This window comes from Osmerus eperlanus, chromosome 8 (genome assembly GCF_963692335.1).
Source record: "Osmerus eperlanus chromosome 8, fOsmEpe2.1, whole genome shotgun sequence".
NCBI classification, from domain to species: Eukaryota; Metazoa; Chordata; class Actinopteri; order Osmeriformes; family Osmeridae; genus Osmerus; species Osmerus eperlanus.
In genome coordinates, this window is record NC_085025.1 from 6,291,949 (window position 1) to 6,312,530 (window position 20,582).

Consider the following 20,582-nt stretch of genomic DNA (forward strand, 5'->3'; position numbering starts at 1 on the left):
AGTGATGTCTTTAGATACACACTGAATGTATAATGCACTACCGTGTCATTCACTATAGGTTTTTGTTTCACTTCGAGTCATCTGCTGGGAATACGTGAACACCCTGAGGAATGGTGACAAGAAGATAAGTGTGTTCCTGTGTTGTGTAGGATAGAAGCATGCAGAATATGGGTGTAGAATGAGTGTTTGTCTTGTCGAGCAAATTCCTCATGGAACAAGTTTCTTCAGGCATCAGATCATCCTGAGGGTGCCATAGGGAGAGAGCAGAAGACATGAGAGTGGAGGGCAGCAGAGGGAAGAGAGGAGAGGAGGAGAGGAGGAGAGAGGGAGAGGAGGAGAGGAGGAGAGAGGGAGAGAGGGAGAGGAGGAGAGGAGGAGAGAGGGACAGGAGGAGAGGAGGAGAGAGGGAGAGAGGGAGAGAGAGAGGAGAGCCTAGGGACACACAGTCCACCAGTGTATATCCAGATACCAACCCTGCCGGCATTTACAACCTATACTTGAAAAGTTAATAACCAACCAAACCAGTTTACGATCGCTGCAACCTATATAGACCACCAACTCATCCCCTCTCCCCCCACGTTGCATATTCGCTGCGCTAAAATCCACAAGGACTAGTTTAAAGCAGAGCTGAACAAGAGCAGTTGGATTCTGAGTAGGTGTACAGTTTTAACACCTTTGCTTCACTTTCGGGGTTCTATAGAGAGTGCAGAGATCCATATCGCCAGTGGTGGGAAAGCAGCTCGCTATCAGCTCTTGCGATCGAGCGACATGCTCTAGATTAGCCTCGATAGTGCCATCGGTCTTCTCAAGGTCAGAGCTGGAGCGAGCACCGACTCTACGGGCCTGGGGGGATGACGCAGCATGTCACGGGAGTTATCAGGGAATGAAAAGTGCTTGGCTTATTTATTTGAATGCGATCAGCAGTCAGCAGAGTAATTGTCGAAACGCAGTGTATGTTTGCTGAGAGTATTTTAATCAGCCTTCTCTCACAGCTCTCTGAACGAGTACCCTCGGAGTGACTAAGCAATTTCGAGTAGATTAGGAAATTTGAGTTTCTTCTTAACCGGGGAGAAGAGCTGTCCGTGGAATTGCTCGGCCTGGCTGCAGCCGTCCGGGCCAGGATGTGCATCATGACCGCTGTGGGTGTGTAGAGGGTCCGAGTAAGAGCAAATATCTTCTCAACCTAGATTGAGGTTACATCTTTCTAGCCCTGCCTCTCAGACGAGCACGCCCTCATGCTGCTTCTGGCACGGACGCTGTCTGTGACTGTGTGTGTGTGCGTGTGTGCATGTGTCTGTGTGAAATGGTGTGTGGGGTCGTGATTCAGTTTGTTGCGTTGTGTTAATTTATGTATCTTATTCTCACTGGCACAAATACTTTTCAATATAGTGCTGCCATCTACTGGCAGGTGCAGGCATCACAGACTACAGCACGGCAGACCTGCAGAATCTGAATTTGACATGAGCTGCCTTGCGGTCTTGTGATGCTATGCTAACGTGCATCAAAATTGACAATTTTTTTTACAGTTACAATATTTGAATCTTTCATCTCTATTTTGTATTCTAATCACTGCTGTCCAATCATGTGTGTAGTAAATATTGTAATAGATCATTTCAACATGTGGCCCCTTCATCCCAATTCATGCACACACACACATACACATGCATGCACTCACACACACACACACACACACACACACACACACACACACACACACACACACACAGAGAGAGACTCTGCCTGTCTGCTGGCTCCTCTCTCCTCCCGGTGTCCTGGTGAACTCCAATAGTCCACGCTGGCTCTGTGTGATGGGTTATTTACTCTCATAAGCTTTTAAAGCCTTCCATTGACCTCTGCTGGCTTTGTGTTCCTCTCCCTGTAAACACACACTCACACACACACCCTGACAGAAACACACACATACACACACACTCACTGACAGATTGAAACACACACTCACAGACATGCACGCTCCCAGACACAAAAACATACAGATATGCATACACACTCACTCACACATAGAAATACTGACACACACGTTCACAGACACACACACTCATAGACACACGCACACACAAACTCCCAGACAGAAACACACAGATGCACACACACTCACTCACACACACAGAATACAGATGGTGTGAGTGGAGCATTGACCAGGCCTAACCCCACTCAGCAGAGGCCAAACAACATGGCCCTCAGCCCTAACACACACTGACCAGGCCCAGATCCCCACTGAGAGCTTGGCAGCCGTTAAAACCACAAACTCATCTCTCCCTATCCCTCTCTCTCCCTCTCTCCTCCCTTTCTCTCTCTATCCCCCTTTTCCCTCTCTCTACCCGGCTCCTTTCTTTGCCTCGCTCTCTGTCTCTCTCCCTCCCTCGCCTCTCCCTTACTCCCCGGCTCTCTAGCAAGTCAGGAGAGAGAACCCAGAGGAATAGTGAAGAGGAGCAAGTGGAGCATAGCAGCGTGTACCTGTCTTGTCCTCTAGATTGATGAGGAGGGCGGGAGTGCTGTGTGTGTGTGGGGGGGTCCCTTGGCAGCCCCCCTGCTGTGTTTTCAAACTGCTTCAAACCAGAGACAAAACGCTGTGAGAACAACGCCGGCAACCCCGTTGAATAATGCAGGTGCGCCAGGTTGGTAAATCCGGGGGCCAGTTGGGGAACACTGATGACTGACAGGACTCACTTCACCATGGGGGCTTGTTTTAGCTGCTGTCTGCCTTTTATTGGTTCAGTTTAGAGCTGAGTGCTGTGTCCACCTGGAAGACCACGCTGACTGTGGGTGCCTTCAGAGTAAATGTGTTGTGTGTTTGTGTGCATGCGCATGTGTGCTCGCGTGTGCTCGCGCGCACGTGTGTGTGTCTACGTGTGTGTGTCCACCCTAGGCTGCTGACCCAGTTCTAGTTGTTTTTCCTTCCTTCATTCACTCCTCCACTACTCATGCAGTCCTGTCCCTCTCCTCCCCTCCTACCTGATCTCTGTGCCTCTCCTCCTGTTCTCCCAGCCTTTACCTGGGAATCAGCCAGAGATTAATCATTTCTGACAGGGAGGAGCCCGAGCCCAGAAACAAGCCTGACCAAAAGAACTCCACCTGAGGAGAAGCTTTCAGAGCTCCATGGTTGTGCTGCGGATCTCACAGCATCAAAGACACTCACTAGGATGAAAAGAAGGGGTATGTTGGGGGAAAGAGGGTGGGGTGTGTTGGGGGCAGGAGGGTGGGGTATGTTGGTGGCAGGAGGGTGGGGTATGTTGGTGGCAGGAGGGTGGGGTATGTTGGGGGCAGGAAGGTGGGGTATGTTGGTGGCAGGAAGGTGGGGTATGTTGGGGGCAGGAGGGTGGGGTATGTTGGGTGCAGGAGGGTGGGGTATGTTGGGGTGCAGGAGGGTGGGGTATGTTGGGGGGCAGGAGGGTGGGGTATGTTGGGTGCAGGAGGGTGGGGTATGTTGGGGGCAGGAGGGTGGGGTATGTTGGGGGCAGGAGGGTGTGGTCTGTTGGGGGCAGGAGGGTGGGGTATGTTGGGGGCAGGAGGGTGGGGTATGTTGGGGGCAGGAGGGTGGGGTATGTTGGGGGCAGGAGGGTGGGGTATGTTGGGGGCAGGAGGGTGGGGTATGTTGGGGGCAGGAGGGTGGGGTATGTTGGGGGCAGGAGGGTGGGGTATGTTGGGGGCAGGAGGGTGGGGTATGTTGGGGGCAGGAGGGTGGGGTATGTTGGGTGCAGGAGGGTGGGGTATGTTGGGTGCAGGAGGGTGGGGTATGTTGGGTGCAGGAGGGTGGGGTATGTTGGGGGCAGGAGGGTGGGGTATGTTGGGTGCAGGAGGGTGGGGTATGTTGGGGGCAGGAGGGTGGGGTATGTTGGGGGGCAGGAGGGTGGGGTATGTTGGGGGGCAGGAGGGTGGGGTATGTTGGGGGGCAGGAGGGTGGGGTATGTTGGTGGCAGGAAGGTGGGGTATGTTGGGGGCAGGAGGGTGGGGTATGTTGGGTGCAGGAGGGTGGGGTATGTTGGGGGCAGGAAGGTGGGGTATGTTGGGGGCAGGAGGGTGGGGTATGTTGGTGGCAGGAAGGTGGTGTATGTTGGGGGCAGGAGGGTGGGGTATGTTGGGTGCAGGAGGGTGGGGTATGTTGGGGTGCAGGAGGGTGGGGTATGTTGGGGGGCAGGAGGGTGGGGTATGTTGGGTGCAGGAGGGTGGGGTATGTTGGGGGCAGGAGGGTGGGGTATGTTGGGGGCAGGAGGGTGTGGTCTGTTGGGGGGCAGGAGGGTGGGGTATGTTGGGGGCAGGAGGGTGGGGTATGTTGGGGGCAGGAGGGTGGGGTATGTTGGGGGGCAGGAGGGTGGGGTATGTTGGGGGCAGGAGGGTGGGGTATGTTGGGGGCAGGAGGGTGGGTGGGGTATGTTGGTGGCAGGAGGGTGGGGTATGTTGGGGGGCAGGAGGGTGGGGTATGTTGGGGGGCAGGAGGGTGGGGTATGTTGGGGGCAGGAGGGTGTGGTATGTTGGGGGCAGGAGGGTGGGGTATGTTGGGGGCAGGAGGGTGGGGTATGTTGGGGGGCAGGAGGGTGGGGTATGTTGGGGGAAAGAGGGTGGGGTGTGTTGGGGGCAGGAGGGTGGGGTATGTTGGTGGCAGGAGGGTGGGGTATGTTGGTGGCAGGAGGGTGGGGTATGTTGGGGGCAGGAAGGTGGGGTATGTTGGTGGCAGGAAGGTGGGGTATGTTGGGGGCAGGAGGGTGGGGTATGTTGGGTGCAGGAGGGTGGGGTATGTTGGGGTGCAGGAGGGTGGGGTATGTTGGGGGGCAGGAGGGTGGGGTATGTTGGGTGCAGGAGGGTGTGGTCTGTTGGGGGGCAGGAGGGTGGGGTATGTTGGGGGCAGGAGGGTGGGGTATGTTGGGGGCAGGAGGGTGGGGTATGTTGGGGGCAGGAGGGTGGGGTATGTTGGGGGCAGGAGGGTGGGTGGGGTATGTTGGTGGCAGGAGGGTGGGGTATGTTGGGGGGCAGGAGGGTGGGGTATGTTGGGGGGCAGGAGGGTGGGGTATGTTGGGGGCAGGAGGGTGTGGTATGTTGGGGGCAGGAGGGTGGGGTATGTTGGGGGCAGGAGGGTGGGGTATGTTGGGGGCAGGAGGGTGGGGTATGTTGGGGGGCAGGAGGGTGGGGTATGTTGGGGGCAGGAGGGTGGGGTATGTTGGGGGCAGGAGGGTGGGGTATGTTGGGTGCAGGAGGGTGGGGTATGTTGGGGGCAGGAGGGTGGGGTATGTTGGGTGCAGGAGGGTGGGGTATGTTGGGGGCAGGAAGGTGGGGTATGTTGGTGGCAGGAAGGTGGGGTATGTTGGGTGCAGGAGGGTGGGGTATGTTGGGGTGCAGGAGGGTGGGGTATGTTGGGTGCAGGAGGGTGGGGTATGTTGGGGTGCAGGAGGGTGGGGTATGTTGGGGGGCAGGAGGGTGGGGTATGTTGGGTGCAGGAGGGTGGGGTATGTTGGGGGCAGGAGGGTGGGGTATGTTGGGGGCAGGAGGGTGTGGTCTGTTGGGGGGCAGGAGGGTGGGGTATGTTGGGGGCAGGAGGGTGGGGTATGTTGGGGGCAGGAGGGTGGGGTATGTTGGGGGGCAGGAGGGTGGGGTATGTTGGGGGCAGGAGGGTGGGGTATGTTGGGGGCAGGAGGGTGGGGTATGTTGGGGGCAGGAGGGTGGGGTATGTTGGGTGCAGGAGGGTGGGGTATGTTGGGGGCAGGAGGGTGGGGTATGTTGGGTGCAGGAGGGTGGGGTATGTTGGGGGCAGGAGGGTGGGTGGGGTATGTTGGTGGCAGGAGGGTGGGGTATGTTGGGGGGCAGGAGGGTGGGGTATGTTGGGGGGCAGGAGGGTGGGGTATGTTGGGGGCAGGAGGGTGGGGTATGTTGGGGGCAGGAGGGTGGGGTATGTTGGGGGGCAGGAGGGTGGGGTATGTTGGGGGCAGGAGGGTGGGGTATGTTGGGGGCAGGAGGGTGGGGTATGTTGGGGTGCAGGAGGGTGGGGTATGTTGGGGGCAGGAGGGTGGGGTATGTTGGGTGCAGGAGGGTGGGGTATGTTGGGGGCAGGAGGGTGGGGTATGTTGGGTGCAGGAGGGTGGGGTATGTTGGGGGCAGGAGGGTGGGTGGGGTATGTTGGTGGCAGGAGGGTGGGGTATGTTGGGGGGCAGGAGGGTGGGGTATGTTGGGGGGCAGGAGGGTGGGGTATGTTGGGGGCAGGAGGGTGGGGTATGTTGGGTGCAGGAGGGTGGGGTATGTTGGGGGCAGGAGGGTGGGGTATGTTGGGGGCAGGAGGGTGGGGTATGTTGGGTGCAGGAGGGTGGGGTATGTTGGGGGCAGGAGGGTGGGGTATGTTGGGGGCAGGAGGGTGGGGTATGTTGGGGGCAGGAGGGTGGGGTATGTTGGGTGCAGGAGGGTGGGGTATGTTGGGGGCAGGAGGGTGGGGTATGTTGGGGGCAGGAGGGTGTGGTCTGTTGGGTGCAGGAGGGTGGGGTATGTTGGGGGGCAGGAGGGTGTTTTTCGGGGCATGCCACCAACAGAAGAAGCAAAAACATCACTAACATCCTTCAGGTTGAAGACAGTGTCGGTGGTATAAAATGTGCATATTTTTACACATTATGAACACGCGCCCCCATGATCAAGTAATGATGTAATTCCTCCCATTTCCTCTTCCCAGCTAACTCTCAAACGCACACTTCTCTCCTTCCCTTAGTTGTTTATGCTTATCACTCATTAACGTACATTAAATTAAGTAATTACAGTGATAAACATCTTGGTGAGCAAGAGAGGGGGAGAAAAGACAGAGAGAAAGAGATGGAGGGAAAAAGAAAGAGGGAAAGAGAGAGAGGGAAAGAGAGAGGCTCTCTCATCACGAGAGAGAGAGTGCAGCGTCTCGACTGTTTTCTTAAACTGTTGTTTTCCTCTGCTCTTTATGCTTTTCTTCAGTAGGTTTGACATGGCTGCTACTCTGCCACCTCTGTGTCGGCTCCTGTCAGGACCCTTGGTGACAGGGGCCCTCCCTGACACCATCTGTGACCCCTGAACAACAGGGTCACAGATGGACTTCACTGATAAACAAAACAACAACTTTGATCATACACAATAGGGAGAGAACGTAATGAAAAATGTATGATATTTTCAGCAAAATCCGAAATTTAAAGTATCACTTTGTAACAATGGTTTTGATTTGCATGGTTTTACATCAGAGAATTAGGGTCAGTGTTGAGAAATACTCAAGGTTACCTGCATGTCTGTTTGTTGAGAGCAGACTTACTTGATTAATCCTCCACCAGCAAACATCCTTAATCTGGAATCTGGGCCAGCCAGACTGCTTGCAAACCTGACCTTGTGAGAAGCAGAGGCAAGGGAAGAAGAGAGAGAGATGGAAAGATGAGATGGAGAGAGAAGGACACATAGGGATGGAGCTAGAGATAGATAGAGAGACAGAGAGATGGAGAGATGAGATGGAGAGATAAGGACACATAGGGATGGAGCTAGAGATAGATAGAGAGACAGAGAGATGAGATGGAGAGAGAAGGACACAGGGATGGAGCTAGAGATAGATAGAGAGACAGAGAGATGGAGAGAGGGAGATGGACAGAGATGGAGAGTGAGAGCGACAGAGAGACACAGCATGAGATGGATGGCAAAAAAGAGAGAGAGACAGACGGAGAGAGAGAGATGGAGAGAGAAAGATGAATAGAGAGAGCGAGCCAGAGACATAGAGAGAGACAGAGAAAGAGACGGAGAGAGAGAGAGATGGAGATAGACAGGGAGAAGGCCCCTCAATGCCAAATGCCACACGTACGTGTGTGCCCCAGCAGAGAAGCACCCAGATGAATGGGTCTATTAAAAGCGTTCCCGTCCCCTGCCTGGGCATGGTGATTGATCTCATCTGACGCGTCCTTTTACCCTCTGTCACATTAATAACTGCGTCTCTCCTGAGAGAGTGACAGGCTGCCATGTCCTGAAAGAAAGAGATGGGAGAGAGAGCAAGACAGAGAGGAAGAGAGAGGAAGAGAGAGGAAGAGAGAGGAAGTCAGAGAGGAATAGAGAGGAAGAGAGGAAGAGAGAGGAAGTCAGAGAGCAAGAGAGAGGAAGAGAGAGGAAAAGAGAAGAAGAGAGAGGAAGAGAGAGGAAGAGAGAGGAAGAGAGAGGAAGTCAGAGAGGAAAAGAGAGGAAGATGGAGGAAGAGAGAAAAATAGGGAGAGAGACAGAGAGAGGGAGAGAGAAAAAGAGAGACGGGGAGAGTAAGGAAGATTGGATGCTCAAGGTGAAATCTTCCTTACTCTTTAACCCACCAAGATAATTTGCTTACACTCCTAACATACCAAAGTTCCAGTGAGAGAGCTTGCCTCTGGTCTTCCCTGGCACGTTGCCTGCGGCGGGCTCTAGGCTGTCAGTGCAACAGGATGACAAGTGACCAACGAATTACATCATGTTCAATACTGAAATTACATCCAAGACAATAGTCTGAACATCTAATGCAACAGACTGTCAGTTTACCAATGCAGTCTGTCAGAATAATTTTGTGTCTCTGTTGTGACGTTATAAAACTGCCTAATTGTTCCTCAGTAGCTCCTTGAGAAATATATCAGTTTATATGGCTTCAGGACTGTGGAGTGCCAGTAAATCCACACTCACTCAGAACAACCACCCAGGGACCTGGATCCGCTTCTCTTCTGAGCTCTGAGCAGAGATGAGAAACATGTTTTAACACCCTCAGGATAGCTCAGAAAATAAATAAAATTGGTGATCCTGTCATCGCTCAGGGCTAAAGGAAGGATCTGTGATTCACACCAAACTGTCAAGGGAGTTGTAGACCTGGAACACATTGTTTTCTTAAATTAATAAATATATTAATTATGTTTCACTTAAGATATGATTTTGTTGTTATTGTGGACTCTTTTCAAATTCATGTTATACCGCTGATTTATTCCATAAATCATGTTATTGTTGCATTGTGTTTGATTCAAATGCAGACTGTTTTGCACTAACCACTGTTTATTTTCTACAGTGGGATCATTTTTAAAAATATTTTAAAACTAATTGTTTCTAGTGTAAATGGCTTATCTTGTCACTTCATTTCAGTAAACAGCATTATTTTAAGAAATGTTAGTGAAATGCTTACTCTACTGGCAGCCTACTTGTTTTCATCATAAGAACGCTCATGATTAATCCACTTAAAGTTGATAGGACCTTTTGTAGTGTAATGTGGCTTTAACCCCGTGCTTGCACCCTTTTTTCTGTTGTTTTGTTGTGAGGCAGACTAGACATTTCACCAATAAACAAAACAACAACCTGGATTATATTAGACGGAGAGAATGGAACGTTTATTTAAAAACTGATACAAATAATCAATAAATGTTCCTAAATAAGTAAATACAATATTTACATTTAGACATTTTAAGCAAAATGAGAAATGTAACAACTTTTTTGCTGTCCAAATTAAAGTCCGTCTTGGAACCAATTATTTTATTTTTGTAAAACTCATTAGATGTTTGCAAAGAAAAAGCTGCGACCCGAAGCCCGGTTAAGTAATCATCGCGAGAATACGAAAACGTACCGGCGTACCACGTCAGATTCAAGTGTAGAAGAAAGGAAAATGTCGCTTACGAGGTGAGTTGTGTGGCAAAGACTTATTATCTATTTACTTAATAACAGCAATTATTGGATACTATTCCTCTGAAATGGACATGGTATTGGTTTCTTGGAGTTTATTTTGCCAAGACAACAGAGTTTACATGAACTTGTATCGGGATTCGCCTTTTTGTTAACTAGCAAGCTAGCTAGATAGCTGGCATGTGCTAGCAACACACAGTAAACGTTGGCGGCCTACTCGCTGGCTATCTTGCGAAAATGTAGTGCACGACCCTTCTTTTATCTGCTCTGTCGTGAATTATTTTAGCAAAATATCATTGACATGTTAAACCAATCATATCTTAAATTGATTTAGTATTGCGCTTTGGCTAGCTAGCCTAGCTATCATGTGTTGTTTACAGTCGCGAGAAAGAGGAATTTTGCCAACCAACTATTTACTAAAACATTTGTTCTTCATTTGTTAGGCTACTTCCTAACTCTCGGTTACATCGAAGTGTTAAAACTTACTATCGTTTTAACATGTTAGTTGACGCTCACTGGTACTTCTGCTTGTAGCTTTCTACCGGCGCCTACCCAGCTCTCTCAGGACCAGCTTGAGGCCGAGGAGAAGGCGAGGGCGCAGAGGTCTCAGTCCACTGCGCTGGTATCATCCCGCCGAGAACCCCCTCCATATGAACACAGGAAGGGATGGGTGCCCCGCTCTCTGGAGGTACGTAAAGATGGAAGTTAATGGGAAGAAAATGCTTTTGTACATAACAATTTTAATGACTAATCAGAACAGTTCATTGTGGCCCATAACCTCTCAGCCAGTCTGTTTCCACTGATTGTCAGTTGGATTCTCAAGTTTGGCTGACTGGTGGTTTGTGTATGCAGGACTTTGGAGATGGGGGAGCCTTCCCGGAGATCCACGTGGCCCAGTTCCCCCAGGAGATGGCCAGGAAGAAGAAGACATCCAATGCCCTGGCCGTCCAAGTGGACGCAGAGGGCAAGATCAAATACGACGCCATAGCCAGGCAGGGCCAGGGCAAGGACAAGGTAAGGCTGGTGGTCCTACACGTTAGATAACGTAGTAATAATAATGATACTGTATTAATTCACAATACACTTTAATCCAGAGCAATTAAAGGGTGTGTGTGTGGGGGGGTTAACTTGCGACATTTTCAATGCAACATCTGTGGTCAAATGCTGTGCCACTGGGCTCCACCCCTCCCTGTCTGTCTAAGACAGGGCATCTCTGAGCCCTGTGCTGTTCCTTGTGTAGGTGATCTTCAGCAAGTACACAGACCTGCTTCCTAAGGAGGTGCTGAACGATGACGCCCCGGAGCTGCAGAGGCCCGACGAGGAGGCCGTGAAGGAGGTGAGACCACGGGCCCAGCAGCCACATTCACCCAGCACGCCCCGTTCACCCAGCAGCCCCGTTCACCCAGCAGCCCCGTTCACCCAGCACGCCCCGTTCACCCAGCACTCCCCGTTCACCCAGCACGCCCCGTTCACCCAGCACGCCCCGTTCACCCAGCACTCCCCGTTCACCCAGCACTCCCCGTTCACCCAGCACTCCCCGTTCACCCAGCACTCCCCGTTCACCCAGCACTCCCCGTTCACCCAGCACTCCCCGTTCACCCAGCACTCCCCGTTCACCCAGCACGCCCCGTTCACCCAGCACGCCCCGTTCACCCAGCTAATGTTGACTAGCACATCAAACATTGTTGTTTAAGTCATTAAGACTTTGTGACATTGCTTGTTAAAAGGGCTGTACAAATACGTTTGATATGAATTAGATTTGTTGTTTCAGAAGCATGTCAATGTTTATATGTCACACCACGTTGCTCCTGTTGACCTGTGGGGTGTATTTCCTCATGTGTGCAGCTCACGGAGAAGACCCGCTCAGCGCTGGATAAGCAGGTGTCTCAGAAGATAGCAGCAGCCATGCCTGTGAGAGCAGCAGACAAGCAGGCCCCCGCACAGTACATCAGGTAGGACTGCCAGGGGAGTTACACCACCCACTTACACCACATTTCGTTGATTTAGCAGACTCTTTCATCTAAACCCACACGCATGTCCATTTAGAAAGACACAAACACCCTGGGACCTTGTGGTCCTCACTTAAATGTTATACCCATCACGAAACATTGACCCTTTCTGGCACCACTATGGCAACCCACTTACTGTCTCGGTTCTCCACATGGTTGACCCTCTTCCTGTCTGTCCCCCCATGGTGACTTACTTCCTTCCTGTCTATGCCACCATGGTGACCCACTTTCTGTCTCCTGCAGGTACACCCCGTCCCAGCAGGGTGTGGCCTTCAACTCGGGGGCGAAGCAGAGGGTCATCCGCATGGTGGAGATGCAGAAAGACCCCATGGAGCCCCCACGCTTCAAGTAAGGAAACAGCATGTTCGTTGCTACGGAAAATGTGGAAATATAAATAAATCTCAGTGAGCCAATCCTGGTCAAATTAAATGTTAAATTAAACGGTCAATAATAATTTTTTCTTTGATCAACTTAAAAACACTCACAAAAAAAAACGAATGAGTCCTCTAATTTGCTTTGTGTGGATGTCTGTTCCAGGATCAACAAGAAGATCCCTCGTGGACCTCCCTCCCCGCCTGCCCCCGTCATGCACTCCCCCAGCAGAAAGGTACGAGCGCGACCCATGTCCACCACTCAAGTCAAGTCACTAAGGGCTTCACAGATGGCCACAGATCAGCACCTACAACGATTGTGGGTGTTAAATGTGTTGGATGTGACCGGTGTTGGACCTTCTGTGCTTTCAGATGACGGTGAAGGAGCAGCAGGAGTGGAAGATTCCTCCTTGCATCTCCAACTGGAAGAACGCCAAGGTACCGAGGAACTGTCTGACCCGGCTCAGTGTGAAGGCTGAACTAGGCAACCTTTTGGATTTGACCAACATATTGTGCCCAACGCGCACACGTTGACACACTCACATATGAACACATACAAAAACATGCACACATTGACACACCCGCACATGTGCACAGACAAGTGAACACATACACACTTCCTGTCCTGATCCCCTGCGTGTGCTCTCAGGGTTACACCATCCCACTGGACAAGCGCCTGGCTGCTGACGGCAGAGGCCTGCAGACCGTTCACATCAACGAGAACTTTGCTAAACTGGCCGAGGCGCTGTATATCGCTGACAGAAAGGTACAACCTGACTTTACCATACATAGCAACTCTTTACAACCCCAAGGCTATATATATCTTTTAGGATACGTCATTCTGTAGTCTTTTACAAGGGAATAGATTTAGCTCAGTGGTATAGTGCTTGACTTCAGATCTGGAAGTCACAGGTGCAAACACCCCCCCTATACAGGGCTAAATTGATATCCAAGTTTATGTGGATAATTGCGTCCGGTAAATAAACGCATGATAATTGTGACTGTACTTGTGAACTGTGTGTGTTGTGTGCAGGCCAGAGAGGCGGTGGAGATGAGGGCGCAGGTGGAGAAGAAGATGGCCCAGAAAGAGAAGGAGAAGAAGGAGGAGAAACTGAGGGAACTGGCTCAGATGGCCCGAGACCGCAGGGCAGGGATCAAAGGGCACGGAGACAAAGGTCAGTCTCTCTGGCCTTTTGAATCAAACCCAACTTTATTTATATGTTCCTTTCACACACCAAACCGTAATTGATTGGAATTGGCATTTTTCTTAAATGTCACAAGTGCAAAGGCATACAACACCTCAGTCTTCCTCCAAATGTATCATCTTGATATGTCAACGGCTACCAGCAAGAAGGTTTTGGACCGGTTACAAATGTCGGGCCTATAGGTTAATTTGCATACACTTCACTAGATAGCAGTCTGGGGTAAAACGAACCCAAAACGGTTAGTTACCGGTTAATGTTTGTCAGTCTATCAAAAGCAAAATGAATCTTAACTGACATCCCTAAAATCAACATGAACTTAAGTTCATCTTTGTTGCTAAGAGAATGATCTGTGAAGCTCTTAATTTCAGATGGCTGCGAAACAGCATGTCGGCCTATGTCCCGCTTTCACAACACTAATCCATCCCTCGTTTCTCCTCCCCCTCCTGTCCCTCTCCTCCCCTGGCTCTCCCTCCTCCCCTGGCTCTCCCTCCTCCCCTGGCTCTCCCTCCTCCCCTGGCTCTCCCTCCTCCCCTGGCTCTCCCTCCTCCCCTGGCTCTCCCTCCTCCCCTGGCTCTCCCTCCTCCGTGGCGGGTGTGTGCAGGAGGGGAGGATGGGGAGGCCCGAGAGCGTGATGAGATCCGCCATGACAGGAGGAAGGAGAGGCAGCACGACAGGAACATCTCCAGAGCCGCCCCCGATAAGAGGTACGCTCTAACTACACGTGCTTACGCACACGCTCCTTACCACACACACACACACACAGGTCCACAGACTGACCCTCTCAGACACACATTGTCTCTAAGACACACATGTACTCACTCAAACACACACCCCTTGCTGAATCATTCAGTTGGTGGGCTGGACAGTAACTGAAGGCATCTGTCTGGTGTAGTGTAGTGGTCAGCAGGGAAAGATGTCAAAAAGTCTGCAGGGGCAGACTCATTACTTCAGAAGTCTATCTCATTCAACTGGCCTCATTACCCAGAAGTCTGTATGATTAAACTGTTCTCATTACCACACTAGGCTGGCCCTCAGCATGGCCCCTGCAAGGCTTATATCCCACAGATCTTCGTGACACGCATATGCCTTGCCCTCTAAACGATGCTAGTCTCCCAGGCTGTTTCATCTCCATGCTGTAGGTCTCTCCTAACTTCAGAGTGCTTCATTTGTCGGCTTGCAGAGCTGATCTGTGACTGGTTGGCATCTCTCAGTTGATCTGGGGTTGGCTGGTGTGTCTCAGACCAATATGGAGACCCTCTCCCGTGCGGTGTGTTTGCTTGTGCAGGTCCAAGCTGCAGAGAGACCAGGACAGAGACGTCAGCGAGCTGATCGCTCTGGGACAGCCCAACCCCAGGACGTCCAGCGATGCCCAGTACGACCAGAGGCTCTTCAACCAGAGCAAGGTGAACCACATGATGTATTTGACCTTTATTTAACCAGGAAGGGCTCTTTTGCTATGTGTCCTGGTCAAGCAAGTAATTTCACTTTTATTTAGTACACCTCTCATTGTTAATACACTTTTACAAATCACATGACGACACAAAGCATGCAATTTTGTTTGATTTTATATAAACATAGAAATCATAGTAGCAGAGTGATATCATACACAAATGCACTGAAATCATAATTGTTTATATTAATTTCTGTAATCTCCCTCCGTCAGGGCATGGACAGTGGTTTTGCAGGTGGGGAGGATGAGATGTACAATGTGTACGACCAGCCGTTCAGAAGCGGCCGGGACATGGCTCAGAACATCTACCGGCCTGGCAAGAGTTCAGACAAAGACGTGTACGGAGACGACCTGGACACGCTCATGCAGAACAGCAGGTACAGGACTGTCCCCCCCACCCCCCCTCATGCAGAACAGCAGGTACAGGACTGTCCCCCCCACCCCCCCTCATGCAGAACAGCAGGTACAGGACTGTCCCCCCCACCCCCTCTCATGCAGACAACAAGATGTCAGAGTCAAATTCCCCTAAATGTCACTTTTGATTAAAAAAAAAAATGTTCTGAATGAATACATCATTAGAATGATGATAACAAACCTAACCCTAATAACTTGCCTGTCTCTCCTTCGTTCTCTCCATCCATCTCTCCACACCTCACTCCTTCCTCCAGGTTTGTTCCAGACCGTGAGTTCTCCGGTGCCGACCACGGGCCGCGCCGTGACGGCCCGGTCCAGTTTGAGGAGGACCCGTTCGGTCTGGACAAGTTCTTGGAGGAGGCCAAGCAGCATGGCGGCTCCAAGAGACCCTCCGCCAGCGGCCGCTCCAAGGACTACGACCACGACAAGAAGCGCAGGAAGGAGTGAGGACTGGAGGGGGGGCCTCGAGCCCCTCCCTCGCTGCTGGCAGGGTGTGCTGCTCTGGGGAAGGGCAGCAGGGGGGATGTTTTTAAACCTAGGAGTTGGAGCCACCTCCAAAATGTGTCCAATAGAAATATTGATCTTTTTGCCTGTCTGTTTCACAGCTTTTATTTTTTTGTTATTTAAAAAAAGAAGAAAAAAAAAAAAAACATTTTGTTTTATTTTCGTCAGTGGAGTGTAGTTCCAGGCTTTAGGTGCATGTGGATGTGATCCAGGTTCTTGGGGAATGCTGCACTGCATTCTACCCCCTCCCAAGACCTCCGACAGGCTGTATTCTCCACCTCTAGCTTCATTAGCTTACTTTGTATCCCCTCCTCTAGTCACACAGGTAATAGGTAAATATCCTGCCTTTCCATTGTTTAAAAAAGTCCCCTTGTATATGTGTGGCTAAGCAATATTCTGGCCCACTGGGTATTACATAAGGCATTCCTGTAAGTGAGGTGAATTTCCCAGGTGTGATTTATATGGTGTCTTGTCAGGATCTCCTCTGAGACAGTCTGTTTCTACTGGGATACATGATGAACCAGCTCCATATCTCTTGTACAGTACTGCTACCATGGAATAAATTTCATTTTATGGAGAAGATCCTTTCCTTCCCTCCTTTCTTTGCTGTTTTTGGATGAGAGTGTCTTAGTCTAGAGTTATTGTTGTGTTGTATCTCGTCAACACACTTCCTCAATGCAATCATCAAGTGCATTCAGGACCTCCAAGACGCTCCTCTCTGTGGCAGTCTGTGGTGTAATTGTCTCAGTGTGCTCCACACTTTCCCCACTTCTCAATCGCATTCTGAATAATGTGCCTAATAAACAGATGATTAAACACCCACGGTAGATTCTGGGCGCCCATCAATTACCAGGCAGGAAGCAGAACCATTGACACTAGCGGAGGAATACTCTCGAGATTTATGCTTTGATTAGAACAAAACTGGTTCCATTAATTACAATTCATGAGTGATTTATGCAGTCTGACAGATTTATTCCAGGCAACTTCCTGGACTGAACAGAACCAATCAGGACAACATTACACACCCAGACAGACTGGAGAGGTTGTAGAAGGTTTTTCCTAAAGAGCTCTGTCACAGACTATTAACAGATGGATTTTCTTCAAGACGCCTGCATTATGAATGTTCCACGAGTCCAACAAGTCGTACACAACATCCGTGTGTTTCATTATTGATTGATTAACATTACCAGCTGTTACGTTCTACTGTATAACTACATCCTTATGTACATATCCTCTGTGTCAGTGACCATATTTCAATTAACTTTGTATTGATCTGGAAGGAAATTAAGAGCCTTAGATTGGCGGCTGTTACCATGAGAACATCCTCGACTGATGCCAAGTGGAGTCTGTTGTCCGTTCTGCTTTTTCCACAACACACACTGCAATTTTTTGCAGGCCACCTGCCAACAGTTTTTTTTTATGATTTTTCCCTCTTTCTCATCTTTCTTCGCTCTCCAATTAAATTAATTTTCTTTCACAGTGAGAGGTCTGACTGAAACAACAAACTTGTTTGATTACGGTCTCTAATAAAATGCAGTGTCAGCTTGTCCCCTTCACCCCCGGGCACAGGGAAACATTCATGAGTGACTCCATGGTAGGGAAGTCTGTTTTGCATTGACCTGTATTGTGTGGAAAGGAGTTTATGTCGTGATTAACTTAAGAATCTTGCTAAAGCTATCAGTGCTACACCAGCTGAGTGTACTGAAGGGGGGAAGTGTGACTTATCAAACCACAGCCTGCTAAGTCAGTTAAACTGGTCCATTAATTCTTCCTTTCCTTAGAGTTTATCCTCGTCTTGCTTGGGGATATTGGGTTAGTTTAGGTGTGGTTCTGAGGGCGTATTTGCTTGTAAAAATGGCTTGATTTGATAAAGGCATTCAGTTCCTTGGGAAATGGGGGACAATCATCAATGTTGCTACATGTAATCAATGACAAGTGATTTGTTTGTAGATACATAGTTCATAGGGTTCTTAATGGCCAGTCTCCTACATCAAAAAGTGCTTGTGTGATGATATCCTAGTCTCTGTATTCAATATGGATTCTTGAAGGAAGGCTGCAGGCCTTGTTGTGAAGGACGCATTCAAGCGCCTGCCATTGTTGTTACTTGAGGTGTATTTAATTTACGCAGACAAGTTGATAATGGCTCCACCATGCTGTTGTCTGGCTTGTGAATGTGTGCAGTGGAAGATGAATGAGATTCTTATTCATGAAGGTAAAAAAGGAAATTGGTTCTTCGTCTGCTTTTGTGTGCTGCTGAACACAAACAATAAATACATTGTTGGGACATAATGGAATCTTCACCTTTTCAGCTGAGACTTTGATGGATGGGTTCTTGTTTTTCTCCCAGAAAAAGCTAGCAGACATAAACAATATTGAGTTGTTCAGCCAATCCTTCATGGTACATTTCAAGGGCAGTTACAGGGGTTTGTAAAGTGTGATTGGTGATGAAGGTTCTCTATACTCCTTTCACCTGTCTAAAGGTGTGGCAAAGAAATATAATTCACAGTCCAAACTGCTTACTAATATGAAGGCCCAACTCGGGACACGATTACAGTGAAAAATCCCCTTCTGTATTGTAATGTAAGACTTGCAAGGCTCTGAGCAAGGCTCTGAGCAACCACATTTACCATATATTTACAACAATATCAGTATTTTCCCAGATATGTCATGTTTCTCATACAATATATGCACATTTAAATACTGAATACAACTCACTTTGTTGGCATTATTATTTAGTGCTGGTGTGTTCAATAATCATTCACACAAAGTTAGCTACACTTGGGTGTGAATTGTGAGCTGGAGGTCTTGGTTGTAGAGAGCTGGATAGTAGAGGACTGAACTTGGTTGTGGAGGCCTGGTCAGTGGAGGTTTGGGTTGTGGAGGGCTGGATTGTGTAGGCTGTCTGAGGCTGAATCCTGAGGAGTGCAGTCTTGTCTGCAACAGCAATCCGACTGCATAATCCATTATCAGGGCCGGGTTTAGACAGGCGTAAAAACCTCTAATGGTTGTGCCAGTCAGAGAGCGGACCCAGACTCAAGCGCCCCCGCCACCCACCACTGGACTGCTGGAATGTTTACATGCTGACAGCTCTGGGACTGTCAGGGATGTGTGATTAATTGACATTTTGGCCAATGTGTCTTAATCGAATGAAAGATCCGCTGGAATCATGGGGTTTTATGGATTCTTGAGTTCAACCTTTGTCTGCTGTATCTTTTGATGATGATGATAATATAATAATCATAATAATGTACTAATTTACCAGAGTTGTTATCCAAAGAACAAAAGCTTTAACAATTGAACTTGCACCCTATTGATCTGCTGTAAATATTCTCTACCACTTAGCCATATTCCTGAGGATGATGACGAGGATTATATTCTGATTTTATAGCCTAATGGTGTGAGATTTTGAGTTTGATCTGTCCCTGAATTTAATGAACATCCTAAAGGATGTTTAATATATGTGTGATCCATCATTTGGAACTGAATTTAACTAAAAACTAACAAACACACTCGTTCACATATTTCAATTTCCTATTTCATCACAGTGTTATCTATGTTAAATGTCACCACCATGTATGACAAATGGCTTGACATCTAAAGCCTCCTTCTGCAGAAACAGGGTCTTAATAGGCTTTCTGGGGATATGAGAAAAGGCCTGATACAGCTGATGATTCCATTAGATCAGGGGTTCTCAAACCTTTTTGGGCCAGGGACCACTTACAGGGGACAACATTTTCCAAGGACCCCCCAATAATCATAACACCCATTCAGTATATCCTTTATGCTCTTAAATGGACACAATATGTTTGTTTTATTGGTGCAAATGGTCCCCATCTGTAGATTATTACATATTTTTTTCACCTTTTAATTATACAGCACACTTGATGGCAAATTATTTTGCGGACCCCAGGGGTCACTTTGAGAACCACTGCATTAGATAACATCAAAGCAAGCAAATGACTACAGTCAGGGAATAGCTACTTCATTCGAGAAGTGCATCATCCCTTGAGTTGAAACTAAAACAGAAGCTGTGAATCAGCAACGGCATTTAATACATGCTAATTAAGCCGTCCCTCCCCACGATATTTAGTGTGGTGTGTGTTTGTTCTGTCTTGTAGTAGATATATGATCTATGATCTAGATCTATGATCTACTACAAAATCATACGACACGTCATACTTTAATTTCGGAAATGATGGGAAGTAACTGTCTAAAGGAAAGACGGCTTGTTGTCTCCCCTTAAACGACTTAAGTGCGGTGACGACAGGTCACACTTGAAGTGAAAGGAGAGGATAGGAGAGGAGGAAAGAACAGAGAAGCCTAGAGCTAGGCTAGTAGAGTAGAGTCAAGTACTTATCAATGATGCAAAAAAAAATCGAAGATTTTCGACATACACATATCCACATATGTGGATGTAAGTTTTCAATAGTATGGATGTGTGTGAATAAGCGTTTCATATGTTTGTGTGAGGACAGTCCGAATTATTATTCAAATTATATATGTAGCCTAAACGAGATGATGAGTTAAACTGGCTTCCCTACCTTCCCCCCTCCCCTCCCTCTGTCATGGAAGTTTATAACCAATCCTCTATAACATTTAGATACATGCTAATAAACGTTAACATAAGTTAGTAATTTATTATTCATTAGTGGATAGAACATCAAGTTCAGTCAATTCCAATCAATGCTCAAGCTCAAGACAACATTGTTTACAATCACTTCGAGTTTACCCTGGTTCTTGATGGAAAGCGTATCTGCTTTATCTGGTTAGCATGGATTTCGGCCTAGCAGTCTATTGTAACACTGTAAAGACACAACCTTAAGGCCAAATATTCAGGTTATAAAATCCATACTGTTGGATTAGATGTCTTCATCGCAGATTTCACTTTGTTGATCAATTCCATTGATAGTCAATGGCTTTTAATAAACCGTTATAAGATCAGATAGGCCAAATGTGGTCCAATAGCGCCCTCTAGAAGACTAGAATAGAACAGATTCTCACATTTAACAGAATCTCG

General features: G+C 48.8%; 1 protein-coding gene across 1 annotated transcript; it reads left to right on the plus strand.

Moving 5' to 3' along the window:
* The first annotated feature begins 9,517 nt into the window (after window positions 1–9,517).
* snw1 (SNW domain containing 1) lies at window positions 9,518–16,147 on the plus strand. The gene is made up of 14 exons (XM_062467684.1): window positions 9,518–9,609; window positions 10,147–10,300; window positions 10,465–10,626; window positions 10,853–10,948; window positions 11,458–11,564; window positions 11,865–11,969; window positions 12,159–12,228; window positions 12,365–12,430; window positions 12,642–12,758; window positions 13,026–13,167; window positions 13,799–13,901; window positions 14,483–14,600; window positions 14,861–15,024; window positions 15,316–16,147. The coding sequence occupies exons 1-14, from the start codon at window positions 9,596–9,598 to the stop codon at window positions 15,506–15,508; spliced, it is 1,611 nt and encodes a 536-aa protein (XP_062323668.1). The 5' UTR covers window positions 9,518–9,595; the 3' UTR covers window positions 15,509–16,147.
* The last annotated feature ends 4,435 nt before the right edge of the window (window positions 16,148–20,582 follow it).

What these genes read in the sequence shown, in the direction of transcription:
- snw1 (XM_062467684.1), top strand. An exon ending in ATGGAGCCCCCACGCTTCAA is followed by an intron (nt 11,970 to 12,158) that starts GTAAGGAAACAG and finishes TGTCTGTTCCAG; the next exon opens with GATCAACAAGAAGATCCCTC. An exon ending in TGTATATCGCTGACAGAAAG is followed by an intron (nt 12,759 to 13,025) that starts GTACAACCTGAC and finishes TGTTGTGTGCAG; the next exon opens with GCCAGAGAGGCGGTGGAGAT.